The sequence below is a fragment of the Hemibagrus wyckioides genome, linkage group LG28 (genome assembly GCF_019097595.1).
Source record: "Hemibagrus wyckioides isolate EC202008001 linkage group LG28, SWU_Hwy_1.0, whole genome shotgun sequence".
Taxonomy (NCBI): domain Eukaryota; kingdom Metazoa; phylum Chordata; class Actinopteri; order Siluriformes; family Bagridae; genus Hemibagrus; species Hemibagrus wyckioides.
Genome location: NC_080737.1, coordinates 3,040,522 through 3,057,305, shown reverse-complemented (window position 1 = coordinate 3,057,305; position 16,784 = coordinate 3,040,522). Strand labels below are relative to the sequence as shown.

The following is a 16,784-nucleotide window of genomic DNA, read 5'->3' as shown; positions in this document are numbered from 1 at the left end:
GTATAAAATCATTATTATCATCATTTGCTCATTAGGGATGATTTTGTCTAACATTAGTTTTGAATGTTTTGTTCTATATTTGGTATGTTCTGTAAAGCTGCTTTGAGAAAATGTCCATTGTTAAAAGTGCCACACAAATAAACTATGGATGATGAATAAGGTCAAAACGACACAAAATGCAGCACGGCCTCGTAAGTGCAGAGATTTTCATTTATTCATTTTTGCATTGTACAATCTTTATCATATATATATATATATATATATTTATTTATATATATATTCATATTTATATATGTGTGTGTATATAGGGAAAAAAAGGAGGGCGAGCCTGCAGTGACACTGGAGTGACATGAAGAGTGCAGAAGGGCAGAAAGAAAAGAAAAGAAAAAAGAGCAGCGCTTTCTGATGGAGAAGTCTCAGTGCAACTTCCACTTCACTCAGCAGGGCAGAGAGCAGGGCGGGAAATAAGTGCCCTAAACCACAGTGAAGCCCAGGATACACACACACACACACGTGTGTATATTTATATATATTCAATCTTACATATGATGCTGGAGATGCTCTAAAATTCAGTCCACAGTGGAGTTTAGAACATGATGTTCTACATCACGGGAACATAAAGGACAGGAAGTGTGCATGTGCATGTGTGTGTAGTTATTTTCAATCGTCTGTACAATTTACACTGTTAAAAATAATTACATTCGACTCGATTCAGGTTCGTCGCCCCTCCCCCAGCGGTTCTGTTCACACGCTAATGTAACGCGAATACAGTATAACATCACAGGAATAGCTGAGCGAAACACGTCGCTAAATACATTTCACACCGCGTCGACGTGGACTCAGAGGGCAGACGCAGATTTTCTCTTCAGATCAAATCAAATCAACATACAGAATTTAAACACACAGAAATAAAATGATACACATTTCAGCATCGGATATGACTCGGATATAATGGACTGCACAGAAAGAACCAGGATGAAGGTGTGTTAAAGACTCAAAAAACACACAGGAGATGTTTTTCCGCCAACACCGTACCCGAGCCTCGGACCACAAACAGTCTGAAGTGAAAATACATCGCTAATGCTAATAATTTCTTCCTCTGAGCAGTTCCACATTCAGAACGAAGAGCTAAAAGAATCTTGTGCACAAATGATTCGGATACGGATGTGTTCTGCAAGTGATTCACTCGTTTTGAAACAACTGCTTCAGTGAATCGATTCGAAACTACAGGAAAGTGCAGATTAAACTGGATCATATTATAATATCCTTAACCAATATCGGAATCATATGATCCAGTTAATTTTTCTCGTAGTTTTGAATCATTTGACTGAATCAGAATCCATGAATGAATCTATTAGTGAGTCATGAAGCGAATCGTTGAGTCGTCTAAACAATTCGAATCACATGATCAAGAATGTCAATGTTCCTAATGATTTAAATCTAAAATTAGAACAAACGTAGCCTTCTTGATGTTAGCTGCTATCAGTCGATTAGCTACTTCACTGGCTACGCTAACCTGCAAGCTATCAGTTACCTGGCGGTGTAGCAATTGTACTCCCGTGACAAGACCTTGAATCTGGATCGTTAGCGGTCAGTGATTACAGCATGACGTGAATGTGACCAGGACACGACGTCGTGGAACTGGTCAGCTGGTCAAGCAGCTTCGGCTCTGTGTTGGGGAAAAAAGCGAACAGATATTTAACTGAAAACTCTAAAATCCTTGGACTTTGAACTCTAAATCTTCTAGAAGAATGATTTAAACCATTGGACTTTGAACTCCAAGTTTTGGAATTCTATAAAAATTGTTCTTTTAACTTAAAATTCTGGAATTTCAAAAAAAAAAAAAAAATTCTGTGGACTTTCAAATCAGATTTAGTGAAATTTATGAAAATGTAAAATTCTTGGACTTTGCACTAAAAGTTCAGGAATTATGTTCATTTTTTTTAAACAATTTAAAGTAGCGTCCTTCTGGAAGAATGACTGAAACCATTGGACTTTGAAATTCTTGAAAAAATATTTTTTTAAGAATTCTTGGTCTTTTAACTCAAAATTCTGGATTAAAAAAAATTCTTTCAACTCAGAGTTCTGGAATCCTATAAAGATTTTTAAAAAAGAAGTTCTAATGAATTTAATGAATTTTATAAAAATGTAAAATCCTTGGACTTAAAAATTTAAAGTAGAGTCCTTGGACTTCTAGACGAATTATTTAAATCATTGGACTTTGGAATTTTATAATATAAAATAGAATTCTTGGACTTTTAACTCAAAATTCTGAAATAAAAAAACCTGTAGACTTTCAAATCAGATTTAATGAAATTGTATGAAAATGTAAAATCCTTGAAATTTGCACTCAGAATTCCTCCAAAAATGTTTTCAATCATTGGGCTTTTTTGTGAATCGATTTTGCGATATCTTCTGAAAAAAAAAATTAATTTCTTTGAACTCACAGTTCGGGACTTCAAACCCAGAAAAAAACCTAGAATCCTTGGAATTTGAGATCTAGAATTAAAATTCTAGAATAGAAAAAAACAACAACAAACAAACAAAAAGTTGAATCCATGGACTTTCCGTGGACTCACAGTTTGGGAATATTCTAAAAAAAAAAAATTTAAATTAAAAAATAAAGAAAAAATGCAAGAATCCTTGGATTTTGAAACTCAGATTTCCCAAATTTTCTAAAAATCCTAGAATTCTTGAACTTTGGACTGGAATTATCTAAAAACCCTTTACAAAAACAAAAAAAAACAAACAAACCAACCTCCCCGACCTGAATGTAAGCCAAAGCGTAAGAGGTAATAACCAGCTGCCCCCCCCCAAGCAAAAACAGTCAGAATACCAGAAAAGCAAAGCTTTAGTCTTTTGTCTTCCTTTTTTTGTTTTTTTTTTTTAGAAAAGAAAACTAGAAAGCTTCTGTCTTTGCAGTGCCAGAAGATTGCATTCACAATTAAAAGTTCACAGTTTTGAACAGAGGATGCAGCTAGGCAAAGGATATTTCTCTTATATACAGACTCTTCATCAGCTCATTCGGCGTAGATTAATAACTTTTAAACCATGCAGGAGTTCAGCTATGTTCTAAATATTCTACACAACCCAGGGTTTGGTTACAGACGCATCGTCGTCCCTACAGGAAGTGCATCAGTCTCATCATCATCATCAGTCCTCTCCAAGTTTCTCTCTCTCTCTCTCTCTCTCTCTCACACACACACACACACACACACACACACTCTTGCATGCTCTGAGAGTTAACACAGTAGGGCGGTGTTGCTTGGTAACAGAGTGAAGCCCGTTGCCCATGGCTACATGAGCGCTCGTCCTGCAGCATCCCGAGGGAAGGGGAAAAAAAACAAAAAACAAAAAACGAGTAAACAAACAAACGAGTCCCGAGAAAATAATCGGAAAAAACTCCAGCTGAAAAAGAGGAAGAAAAAAAGGTGTCTTTATATCCTGGAGATGAGATGAGCAGATGAAGGGATGGAGAAGTTCGAAAAAGAAATCAAATTTACCCGAGTTACACCAAACGCAGTCCTGAAGTGTCTGAAGGTCGCTACTTTACAGGCTAATGTAGCTAAGAGTTCATGGAAACTTACATCTAGCATCTCTGGAAGGAGACGTGACCTAGGGATTTTTCTATTTCATTGGTATCAGGATGGACATTGGGAAGACATCTGCTAATCTGGAAACATGTCTTCAGCTAATTTAAGGGAAATGACAGCCTTCCTCATGTGATAATTCTGTTCTCAGCAAAGATTTTGGATTTTGTCAAATTAAAACGTTCTGCTTTGCCGAGTCAAATGTTTCAACTGTTGTCAAAAATCATCCAGATAATTCAGCACAACTTTTCAACTTTTCAGTAGTCGAATTTAGCCTTATGTCATGTCTTTAAGAAGACTAGCAAGCTTCTATTGTTTCTTAGCTACGTTAGCTTCAGACACTCAACAAGTCTTGGTTGAGCGACAGTGTCTGGTGTAAGAGGGATGTGGTGTAGGTTTGATTTCTGGCTGAATTGTTTAAGTTGTGTAGAAGATCCGTGTGTGAGCGGTGAGATACAGTGTGAATCCGTCTGAAGAAAGAAGAAGAAGGAGAAGAAAGCAGTGTGTTTTGTCCAGGACACGTTCGCTAACACAATTCTCTTACAGTGGCTCAGTCAGCTGTCAGTTAAAGGTCAGATACCCAATCAGTGGGAAGAGGCGGGGCCACAGTGTTTTGTTTTTCACGTCGTCTTCTGTCCCAACGTGTGTGATTTCCTCCGAGTTTGTTGCAGATACACCGCCGAAAGTCCGGAGGTGTCTGTCGGAGTGTATGTGTGTATGTTTATTTCAGACGTGTGTCTCTATAAAGGAGTGTGTGTGCATCAGCAGTGTCGGAGACAGAGGTGAAAGGTCACCGGGCTCAGCGGGCAGTTCCAGAGGGGCAGAGCTAAACTCGCAGATATCCAGGAAGAGCTCCTGGTTCCTCTGTTTCCACTCGCGGAACTTGCGGGAGGTCAGGCAGGGGTCATCCAGAAGCTGACCGATCACGGCCAGGTCTCCTTCTTTAGCCTGAGAAACAGAACAGAGGGTCAGCTTTACAAACCTAGAACTACAATTTAGCTGGAATGTGGTACCATTCAAGACATATTTAAAATAGCGTGGCCCTTCCACATGCAGCAGGTACCTTTAGCGTGGAGCGGAGCGCCCGGATGCGGTGGAGTTTCTCGTTAGTGGCCGGGTCATTGCAGCGTTTGACGAATGAGCGGCGGAACTCCTGCCGCGTGGAGGGACGCTGCTGCCCGAATGCAGACACGCTGGCTTGCTCAAGAGAGCGATACAACTCTTCCAGTGGGTCAGATTCCTCACACACCCGCTTCGGAGCCTCACACACCCGCTGCCGGACCTCGCACACACTTTCCTCCTCTTCGTCCTGCTCCTCCTCCTCCTCCTCCTCCTCTTCCTCGTGAAGCCGGGTGCGAGGGCACAGCGTGGTGTGCGAGCGGTGCCGTGGGAGGCTCTGGCTCCTCTGTTTGTGGGAGTGGCCACGTGGGCGGGGCTCTTCACTGTCCGTCAGCGGGAACGGCCCATCGTGTCGGGGTGGGCGTCGGCGCCGGGCGGGCAGCGTGGCCTGACGCAGCCTCTCGGGCGAGATCGGGACACGCCCGTCCCCTCCGGCGCCCGTCTGGAGGTAGTGAAGCCCTGAGGAGCCCACGGGAGTCTCGATCAGGTCCTGCCAGGAGCGACGCTCACGCTCACGATGGGTGGAACGACAGGACGAGTGAGAGTCCTCGGCGGACGAGTGCGAGAAGGTGGAGCCACTGGAGAAATGGCGCTCGCCAAACGCACTGGATGAACTCGCCTAGAGCCGCACGGAATAAATCAGCAATCAATAAACTATTAACTGCATTAATCCATACAGGAATCAATACACTGTTAAATACAGCTAAACTGCTGATAATAACGCTCCTGTTAATAACCCTAATGAAATAAACCTTAATGCTCCACCTGACCCTCCCCCACCCTATTATGTCCAAATAAACCCCCTCAATAGTTAGCATGAAGGTTAACAAATCTTGTCTTTTGATGAAAGTTAATGATTTTTGCTCATCATCTAAAGCGAGAGTTTACTCTAAGTAAGGGTTAGAGTTCTAGCTCTTGGGGTTCTAGCTCTGCTTTAGTTTCATAAACATGTCAGCACATAGAGTCGTCTTAATACCATTCTGTGGGTGGGAACAACAATAGGATGTCCAACTGAGCTGTAAGTGTTAGCTGTAATAATCAACATGAATTCAATTTCACCTTGTTTACACTGAGTAAAGCGTCTCCTGTTACAGTCAGTCGGAGCGTACGATCTGACGCTAACGCATTTCCCATTCCCAATCATCTCCCTCACTCTGGTGGGTTTAATCTGCTAAACACCTCACCTTACAGAGTCTGCAGCTCTGAGCATGTCCATAATGTTATCATACACAACACACACACTAGAACACAGTGCAGCTAACCAGAACTAAACCAAACCACATTCTATTTTTAGCTGTGCTGCGCTACACAATGCTGTGCTAGTTTAGGGTGGGGGGTTACTTTGTTATTTTCTGGGGTTTGTTTCAGCGAGCTGCCTTTCCTCTCAGCCTCACTCTCTTTCTAAGCAAGAAAAGCAATTAAGGGATTTGATCGTTAGTAATATAGTTTTCCCGCGATGCCGTAAAACTGTTATTACTGTTAAATTTCAGAGCGTAATGCATCAACATCAGGACAGACTACGGCATGTTGTTGTCTTGGTAACAAGTTTATATGATGGCTTTGAAGAACGCACAAATCCAGGAGTTTATCGACTTGGAGAGTTGCCTCTCCAGCAGAAAGTGGGTGGAGAAAATATCTAGGTGTAGCTGCTTGCCAGGTTTGCAATCCCTCCTTTCATTCTCCTATTTTTACTGTAGAAATCATGTTCGAGGTCCAAGTGTGATGATGTTAAAGGTTTCTTGTCTCAGACCCGAAACTGTTAGAGCTCCATTTAGATCAGTGCTGCTCCACGTGACTAGTAATATAAGGGCATTGTTATGATTTTAAAGCAAATGTTACAAAATCTAAAGCGAGGCAACAAAACACAAGGTCAGTACGTATCGATCAGAACATAAGGGGGTTGATTAAACACCCACACTCAGAACAGAGAGAGAGAGAGAGAGGGAAAAGGAGAGAGAGAGAGAGAGAGAGATAGAGAGGGAGAGAAAGAGAAGGAGAGAGAGGGAGGGAGAGAAAGAGACAGAGAGAGAGAGAGAGAGAGAGAGACTCACGGCAGGATTGCAGTGGTAAGTCGACTCCTGTTTCAGCGTCATGGATCCATCGACCTCCTCCTGATCGCTCTCGCTCCAGTAATCTACACAGTGACATCACACACCTCAAGTTTACACACAGATCTCATAAAATATTCCCTCACATTTCAACACACCAGTGAGACGCAGTGGTGTAACCGTTAACTGTGGAATGTTTCAGGAAATCAACCAGCATATGTACTTAGACACTTGATCATCATTATTATTTATCTGTAAAACGTTAGATTTGACACTTCGAGCAAGTGTAAAATTCTGTTCTCTTGTCTTCTTCTCTTTTACTTTTGTCTTAATTTACAGCCTCTTTCAAGCAGGAAAATCGAGTCGAAACGATTATTAATGTGAGATAGGAAGATGGGGGCAGGGGTTACAGGTGGGAGGGTTCCACACACCTACACTACTGTCATTCTTTCCAGTTTCTTATTTTAATCTGATGATTTTAATGTGTGTGTGTGTGGGGGGGCAAAAGACTGCACGTTTCTGCGGGTGATAATTGGTACCAGAGACTTTCTGCGCAAAATGTGTGAAATCATTTGGAGATTAAAAGCGTTCAAGAATTTCTAGAACACTTGCGGGAAATTTGGAAAGTTCAGAATTTCAGTAGCATATAGCTGTTATTTCTGTAAAAGGGAATGTGGTGTTATGTGAGGTTGTGACTCCTCCCCCTTCCTACCTTCATCTGGACGGGACACCGGGTCATCCGGAGTGTAGCCTATCGCAGCCAAGCCGAGGCGATTCATCCACCTGAAAAAAGGAAAAAAACATGTGTTCATTTAGATATGCGGTTTAACCAATCGGCTAGTCCAGGTGAAAAAGCGGGAGGTTTACCTGTTCATCTCCTCCAGATGATCCGTTGCAAAAAAGAAGCTCTTAATTTTTGGATGGCAAGCCTTGAAGGCACTGTGAGGGGGAAGAACAGGAGAAAAAGGATGATGGTCGACACCACGGGAATCGCTATGACCAGAGAAATATGTTATAACAGTTATTAAAAGGAATGCTGCTTTCTGATTGGTCAGGAGGCGCTGATTAGAACATCAGCACTGACAGTAGTGCAGCTGCACATCACTACATCATAACACTAATGCCTTATTTCCATAGTAACAGGGATTTGCATGTTTAATTGTTGATATGGGGAGGAGCTTTCGTTCTGTGAGGAAATTTATGGGAGGATTCTCCAGTGTTAGTGCTTTTTTTTAAATATAGAGAGAAAAGAGAGAGGCTCATAGCAGCGTGTCACAATATCTACAGCTAAACTGTAAACTATACAAAGTGTCACATTAATAATCCTATGTTATGGTATAAGGGGAATAAAACACTTGAGATGTGAGTTTATAAGAACAAAATGAATGAAAATGAAACGTTGGCTTCTCCTCATCTGACCCTTTTCGTCTCCCACATTCCTTATACAGTCACAGCTCTAGGAAAAGACTGACTGAAACGTTATTCCCAAGCCTTAGGAAAGCTGGATAAACACTTCAGGGGTTCAAACAAGCCCTTGACGTGTTTAGGGATTAGTGATATATAAAAGGGGCGGGATTTAGTGAATGTTTGATAAAAAAATGACCAAAATGATTACTTGTATCTGTAACTACATTGTTTTCCTATTGTGAGAGCAAATGCACCTGGAGGTTAAAAAACATGGCATACTTCCTTTAACTCCACATTTTTATTTTTATTTTTTTTAATAATTCTAGGTTTCTATTGATCCTAGTTTTAGATTCTGGATTAGCTCGAGTTAACTTTAATGCTGCATACAGACCCTGAGGTGTGACTGATTTTTGTAGCAGCGTGTCACAATATTAAACGTATCTATAGCTAAACTGTAAACTATACAACATATCACATTAGTAGTCTCATGCCGTGGTATAAGTGGAATAAAACGCTTGAGACACGAGTGTATAAGAACGTAATGAACAGTAAGTGTGTTGAGATTTCTCACTGTTTCCTCCTGCATTCGATCGCTCTGTCGATCCTGAACTCCGGCAAACTGATGAAACCTTCCGCCTTCTCATCCTGGAAGAAAACGTTAAAAAGAGAACAAACGAATCGGGAGGTTAATCTGTAATCTGAACGCTGTATGTCGTCCCTTACTGAGGTGAAGGTGTGGAAGAGATCGTCTCTGTCTTACGTTCTGGTTGGTGTACCAGTACAGGTCCGAGTCCTTGAGGACGAACCAGTATTTCTTCCATTTCTGGGTGAAGTATCCTGAAGCGTCCTTTTTCTTCCACAGCCAGCCTTCACAGTCACCATGTCCCAGATCCTTACAGGCAATACGCCTCCTGCTTGAGTTACTCTGAGATCCTACACACACACACACACACACACACACAGGTTACAGCACCTGTACAGGACAATTACACAGTCCAGCAGTGAGTAATGTTTCTTTCCTACCTCTGCTTTTCTTCTTGGTCTTGGTCCTTAAGGAGGCATAATGCACTGACTACAGAAAAACACACACACCTTAATTTATGGCTCTATGCTTGATGATCAGAAGGTTGTGAGATCAAATCCTGGCACTGTTAGACCCTTTCAGACAAAAGACACTGAGACTGACTGGAATTTGTTCTTTAGAGTCGAGTGAATCAAACTTCAGAATCAGTTCCTTTGTTTGATTTACAGCTCAGAAACACGTCCTGACAGGCGTCTCTGAATCAGAAGGGACTGGGCTAAATCAGATGTTTGCATCATCACTAGAATATTCTATATAAAATATAACACAGATTTCAATTTGTTCGAATATGGAATCGTTTAAATGATTCGACTCGCCTGACTCGACTCGAATCATTATTCATACTGACAGAACCTCAGAGAAAGAACAAAAAATAAAAAAATGAGGAAGGATTTTTACCTTCCTCATGGATGCGCCTGCTTGTCGATCCGCAGCAGAACCAGCATACCTGAGGAAGAAGAGGAAGATGATAAAGTTGAAAAAAAACAAATAAACTATTGGCCATGCAGTATGGCAGAATTTACCCAGAATGCATTACACATATACGTTAAGCCAGCTAAGTTTAGATAAACAATCTAAGAGAAAACTGCATTGCTGTTAGCATGCTAGTTCAAATGACAGAAATAATTCTACTGAATAATTTAACCTCTAATCTAGTTCACTATCAAGCCAGATGATATTATGCAAACTGTTTTATTTGTATACTTGAAAGCAGATTAATTTGCTAGCACGCACTGGGAATCCTCACCACGAGCAGTCCAATCGTTCCCTATCCGATCAGAAAGCTAGCAGTATGATGCTAATAGATCTTTAGCTGCCGATTATACAGTAGCTAAGCTCTTAGCTTGTTACCTTATGGTTTCTTAAAATGGATCCAATCAATAATCATTACAACCTGAGTTTATATTTTGGCAGAAATCTTATACAAATACATTTTAGTGTCGGTTTATTGTCCTGATTCGTCTGATTTTGTGACTGGACTTGGTTATTTCTTGTGCAAAAAAATGATATAATTTGAAGTGCTCAGGTTTTTTAGTTGCTTGCAGTAGATTTAGTTTCATTAATCTCTGGCTAATCTCCTTTAGCATTAGCAACTCTACAAAGAAATGCCTGATATTTATACAGTAGTTGATTGTAATCTGTGGTAAATTTCCTCTCACAGGCTGTTATTTTCACTATTACACGAAACACCCACACCTACAGGCAACGTTTTACAAACAAGTGTGTGTGTGTGTGTGTTTTATGACGCTCACTATGCAAAAAAGGGTTTCCTTTTATCTTTTTCTCTCGCTGGAGTTCACACTAATGTGAGCATCATGTTACCTTTCTCTGCCCTCAGCAACACCACAAAGTTCACTGACTTGATAATGCACAGGATATGTGCACACACACACACTTACACAATGTGAGCCATTAACACAAACAAATTAAAAATTCTCAATGCTTCAAACACAAATCACAGCTTATTTAAATATCTCCCTAAACATAAAATACATGCTGAGTGAATAATAATTAAAAATAAGAAAATAACAGCAAATGTTAGGATCATCAAAGATTTTCAACTAAAATGCCTGATCGAACATTAACCCTGGCTTTGTTCTCTTTGGCTTCCCAAACTCTGTCTCCTCATCTGACCCTTTTCCTCTCCCACATTCCTTTTTTAGTCATAGCTCTTGGAAAAGACTGACTGAAACGTTATTCCAAAGCCTTAGGAAAGCTGGATAAGCACTTCAGAGGTTCAAACAAGCCCTTGACGTGTTTAGGGATTAGTGATATATAAAAGGGGCGGGATTTAGTGAATGTAAAAGACCAAAATGATTACTTTTAACTGTAACTACTTTCTTTTCCTATTGTGAGAGCAAATACACCTGGAAGTTAAATAAAAAAACCATGCCATACTCCATGTTTTTAGATTTTTACACAATCCTCGGTTTCTCTTGATCCTAGTTTTAGATTCTGGATTAGCTCGAGTTCACTTAACGCTGCCTACAGACTCTAACGTGTGACTGATTTATTTGTAAATGCTGAAAAAATATATGAATAATATTTACTGTGAAAAGCAAGCTGTGATCTCAGTCGTCGCTTTGCTTTGCTGATATGAGGAACAAATTAAAGTATAACTTTAGGTAGATGTTTTAATGCTTTTTAGTAGAACATATAAGTAAAAATGCCTACAAGGCAAAAAAAAAAAAAAAAACACCCTGTCCTAAAGCTTAGCTTAGCATCGATTAAACAGTCTCATCCTCTCCATCCACGATTAAACTCTGTTTCAATTCATTTACAGATCGAATTCTATAACCGTAACACTACTTGGTTCTGCATGTAATGTTCATTTTTAAAGCGGATTAAATATTTAGTAAAGTTTAGACAGAGCAGAGACAGTGACTCACCTGTCAGCGTCGGCTCGTAGCGTGTCTGTGGCTCTCTGAGAGATGAGAATGACAGAAAGCGAGAAAAAAACATCAGAGAGGAGATTTCCTGTTCCAAGCATTGAACTGAAAGCGTGTTATGCCACCAAACTGTGTGTGTGTGTGTGTGTGTGTGTGTGCGTGTGCATGTGTGTGTGTGTGTGGTTGTTGTGCAAGCTTAAACAGTTCTGTTAATGCATTCTGCACACAGAAAGCCTGAAAGGGTTCGACGAAATCCTGGAAATCACCCAGGTCAGAAAACTTAGCCAAAGGGGAAAAAAATCCATGTTAAAATGTGTACAATATTTAATTTCTTTATAAACCTATAAAAGATCGTTACAGTAAAGAATGATAGCCAGTTTATTGCAGTGAAATCTGTCCAGACAGGTAAGAAAACATTGCATATACTGTCAAATTTATGTGCTTTGAGCTACGAAGTGGTCCGAATTTTTAGGACACGTTGATCTGGCGCTAAATCTATACCGCATTTTATTCCTTTCTATCTGATGTCGGCGCTGAGACTCACATGGTAGTGTGGCATGGTGCTGGTGTCAGGCAGAGAGAAGGGCAGCCCCTCCGGGGGTCCTGAGTCCAGCCGCACGGGCGGGGCCAGCATGGAGGGGCTGATAGGAAAACTGGGGCTGCTGGGATTGCGGCTCTTCTTCCTGGTCCGCCGGCTAGTGTCGCGCTGGGAAAACTCCGCCTCTTCCTGTAAGACAAGCATCCTGTCGTCGCTCAGGAAACGCATGAGGGAGGAGTCCGAGTCTTCAGGAAGAGGAAAGAGAATTTAATACTTTAATAATAACAATAATAATAATAATAATAATGCAGAAAGTCTAACTGAACATTACATACTTCACCTTACCGAAAAACGGTCAGGGGATCCCTGGGATTTATCCGTTACTATGGAAACGACTTTAATATAATATAACCAATGTGACATGCCTCACTACTTCCAGAGCTGCTGTTATAGGAAAATAATCAACACCTCCTGACCAATCAGGAGTGAGAATTCAACAGCGCTGTGAGAGCATGCGCATATGTCACGTGTGTGTGTTACATGTGGTTTTCTACACGTGGGTTTCTAGCTGCTATGTTTAGATCTGGTTTTAGACTCCCACTCGATCATGATGCTGTTTTTAGACGTTTGTTTCCAAGCAGCTCGACACAATAGGAATTTTTTTTTTTAAAATAAGCAAAAAAACAAAAAGGGAAGAAAAAGAAGAAAAAAAAAACACACTTGCATCATGTTGTTTCCAGAGAAAAAAAAAATCCCCTATATTCAAAAACAGAGTGCGATATTATCAGCTGCCTTGTTCCAATAAAAGAAATACGGATTATTGTAATCAGCTCGATATAACCTGTAGTCATGACTCATTAGGATTTCTTTTAATTCTCTAAAATGCTTGATGACACAAATTGAAAATTTATATTCATACTTAGAAATACTGGAGAGTTACTGTATAAATAGTATTTGCAGAAATCTTGAGGGATATAAGCTTCATATGAGGCTGATATCGATTGTAGGGATTGGTCATGTACACCGGTTTAGCCTCACACACAATCCCTAATGGAAAAGCAAAATATTTAAGAATAAATCATGTATTTGGTGATGATTTCCTTTGCTGTGAAATATGTGTGACATGCATCACAAGCAAATGCATTATATATATATATATATATATATATATACATTCCTTAATATAAATAAAAATGTATGCTCTTTTTAAATATACTGCTAATTTCATTTATATTTGATTATACACTGATCAGGCATAAGATTATGACCACCTGCCTAATATTGTGTTGGTCTCCCTTTTGCTGCCCAAACAGCCCTGACCCGTCCTGCACTGTGTATTCTGACCCCTTTCTATCAGAACCAGCATTAACTTCTTCAGCAGTTTGAGCAACAGTAGCTCGTCTGTTGGATCGGATCACAGCCTTCTCTCCCCACGTGCATCAATTAGCCTTGACCGCCCATGACCCTGTCTCCGGTTCACCACTGTGAGCTGCAGTTTTGGAGATGCTCTGATCCAGTGGTCTAGCCATCACAATTTGGCCCTTCGTTAAATTTGCTCAAATCCTTACACTTGTGCATTTTTCCTGCTTCTAACATCAACTTTGAGGGCAAAATGTTCACTTGCTGCTTAGTATATCCCACCCACTAACAGGTGCCATGATGAGGAGATCATCAGTCTTATTCACTTCACCTCTCAATGGTCATAATGTTATAACTGATCGGTGTATATTGCTTTTCCATATGAGTTAGTAACAACAGGCAGCTTAAAAATTTTTTCAGATCAGCCACACTGAGGGACATGGTGGACCTTTTATTTCCAAACCTTTCCTTTAATAAATTATATGAATGTGATTTAAATGTTCTATTTGGAAGTGAAGTAGCAAGTAGACCTGATGTAAATGTAATACCTCTGCTTCCTCGCTTGTAAACTCCAGACTCCTGAGGCTCAGCAAGCCACTCAGACACATGAGAGACCTGCCGGGGATCACCTGGAGGAAAGAGTGTGCGAGTCTGAGTGTGGGGGGTGTATCTCTGATCTCAAAATAGAAATAATAAAGAATTCTATGAGAAGGTGTGTGTGTGTATACAGACCCCGTGTTGGGGTTCGGTCTCTGCGTCGTAGTCCAGCGTTTCTGCCCATTTCGTCTTCTAGCAGGGGGAAGTGAGGTCCCACTAAAGCCTCCTGATCCACGAAGAAGCCTTCAGAGCCGAAAACACCAAAACCAGCCCTCTCCAACTCATCATCCCTACTGAGAGAGAGAGAGAAATGAGACAGATAGGCAGGGTGAGAGAGAAATGAATGAGACAGATAGAGAGAGAGAGAGAGAGAGAGAGAGAGAGAGAGAGATACTTCTTTTACGCTTTACATTTATTATCAAATATTGTGTGTGTGTGTGTGTGTATGTACCTGTGTCCATATGCAGGAGACAGTATAAACACATCGTGTCCTGAGGGTGTGTCCAATCCAGGTGAGACCCCCAGAGTGCTGGGGGGTGTCGTAGACTCACTACATGGACTGGTTGAGAGGGGCTACAGAGCCACACACACACACCACACACATGGTTATTCATCATGATCTAATCAATCATTATACAAGACTGTTTGATTTGGTAAATCCACCCAGGTTGACCCCTGTTGGTTCCCACACTCTACATCACTTTTTACCCACAATCTGACCCTTTTCTCCTTCCACATTCCTTATTTGGTCAGTGTAGTGTTCTGATCATAATCCTGATCGTAATTTCTTTTACACAACATTAAAATAAAATGATTTGATCATGTCTCATTTAACGGCACTAAAAACTCCACTTCTTTCTTGGTTAGCTAAAGAGCCATGGTGCACTAATCCTTCTTAGGAGGAATGACAAAAGCGTTCAGTGTGTACCACATGCTAATAATTATGCTAATTAAATAATAATAAATCTGCAAATAGTTTCATAGTCTAGTAAAGTAGACGATGGTGGCAGTTAATGTCTAAAGCAAACATCAAAGGTGGCTAAATGTCTAAAGCAAAGTAGAAAAACAAACCACAGTGGTATGAATAAATAGAACTGAGTGAGAGATAGAGAGAGAGAGAGAGAGAGAGAGAGAGAGAGAGAGTGTGTGTGTGTCCTCCTGTGAGGAATCAATGTATAACACATTATCACCAGCGCTAGTGCAAGCTCCAACAAGGATCATCAAAGACAGCACACTGGGGAGGTACACACACACACACACACACACACACACACACACTAACTGCAAGGCCAAACAGGGTTTTTTCTAATTCTGGAACCAACAAAAGGTGAAATCAGAGAACCATGCCTGCAACCATGTCAATCACTCTCCTGGTTACCATGGAGAGCTTAGCAACAGAGAAAGGTTCATACATCATTAATGTGTCTGTCACTCCCAATGATGGAGGCGTGGCCTTGGGATTTCATTCCCAGTGAAGTAGGTGTTTAGGGGGTGTGGTATTTGTCTGTCAGTTCAAGTTTAGGCAGCATTACATTTGTCTGTCAGTTCAAGATTAGGGGGTGTGGCTTCTTTCTGTCTGTTCAACATCTCAACATTTGGGGGAGTAGCATTTGACTGTTACTTCAATATTAGGGGGCGTGGCTTCTCTGACTGTCAGTTCAAGATTGGGGGTGTGGCTTCTCTGACTGTCAGTTCAAGATTGGGGTGTGGCTTCTCTGACTGTCAGTTCAAGATTGGGGGTGTGGCTTCTCTGACTGTCAGTTCAAGATTGGGGGTGTGGCCACTCTGACTGTTACTTGAAGATTATGGGGCATGGCTTCTTTGTCTGTCAGTTCAAGATTGGGGGTGTGGCCACTCTGACTGTTACTTGAAGATTATGGGGCATGGCTTCTTTGTCTGTCAGTTCAAGATTAGGAAGCGTAGCTTCTCTGTCTGTCATACAAAGTTTAGGAGGTGTGGCTTCTCTCCCCTCAGAGCCACCATATTATTTTGTCCTATTTGATCATACTCTATGGTAAGTATGATAAATAATATCATACGGAATCATCCTCTGCTTTAAATGGAACATTTATTTGAATTATTTTAATTTATTAAATCAACTGAAAGTCTGAAAGAAAAACAATGGGTTGAGATTTTGTGTGTCGTGACTCTCGCGGTGCCAATACACATGTTCTTGTCTCTGTCTGTCAGAGATGTGTAACCATGGCAACTACAGAACGCAAGGCGACATGGCAACAAGCCAATACACACACACACACACACACGGTCCAGTCTTACATATGTTCTATACACTCTCTAGAATAATTACAATAAATAATGATATGTTGCATTACATTTAGAATGAACTGAAATAAAATCTATAACACACACACACACACACACAAACACCTGCAGTGCAAGGGGTTTCCAGCGGGTGTTCTTGAGCAGACCGGGTGCTGAGCTCAAGGAATTTTGGGGTCTTTTCTTCAGCGTGAGAACGACACCACTCGGATCCTCACGCAGAGAATTCACCAAGTTCTTTAACTGCCATCCCACCTGAGAGACAGAGAGAGAGAGAGAGAGACAGAAGTCAGAGGTGACATATACTGTAACTACTGTACATGTACTGAACATGTAGACACTCAATAAAGCTTGTTGAATTGATCGGGAGAGAGA

At 40.9% G+C, this 16,784-nt stretch overlaps 1 protein-coding gene across 2 annotated transcripts in view; it reads right to left on the bottom strand.

Moving 5' to 3' along the window:
* Positions 1 to 2,291: 2,291 nt before the first annotated feature.
* The window catches only part of si:ch211-26b3.4 (connector enhancer of kinase suppressor of ras 2), a 39,164-nt gene continuing 24,671 nt past the window's right edge, over positions 2,292 to 16,784 (bottom strand). Inside the window, exons 9-23 of one of the 2 annotated variants that reach the window (XM_058383263.1) lie at positions 16,518 to 16,664; positions 14,581 to 14,702; positions 14,265 to 14,422; positions 14,081 to 14,161; positions 12,180 to 12,418; positions 11,636 to 11,670; positions 9,645 to 9,693; positions 9,188 to 9,236; positions 8,925 to 9,097; positions 8,736 to 8,809; positions 7,625 to 7,696; positions 7,470 to 7,540; positions 6,761 to 6,843; positions 4,654 to 5,328; positions 2,292 to 4,538 (exon numbers count right to left, since the gene is read on the bottom strand). In XM_058383263.1, coding sequence (XP_058239246.1) covers positions 4,317 to 4,538; positions 4,654 to 5,328; positions 6,761 to 6,843; positions 7,470 to 7,540; positions 7,625 to 7,696; positions 8,736 to 8,809; positions 8,925 to 9,097; positions 9,188 to 9,236; positions 9,645 to 9,693; positions 11,636 to 11,670; positions 12,180 to 12,418; positions 14,081 to 14,161; positions 14,265 to 14,422; positions 14,581 to 14,702; positions 16,518 to 16,664 — 2,250 coding nt within the window. In that variant the 3' untranslated portion in view covers positions 2,292 to 4,316. The remainder of the gene's footprint in view (positions 4,539 to 4,653; positions 5,329 to 6,760; positions 6,844 to 7,469; positions 7,541 to 7,624; positions 7,697 to 8,735; positions 8,810 to 8,924; positions 9,098 to 9,187; positions 9,237 to 9,644; positions 9,694 to 11,635; positions 11,671 to 12,179; positions 12,419 to 14,080; positions 14,162 to 14,264; positions 14,423 to 14,580; positions 14,703 to 16,517; positions 16,665 to 16,784) is intronic. The other variant, XM_058383264.1, reaches the window with a different exon arrangement.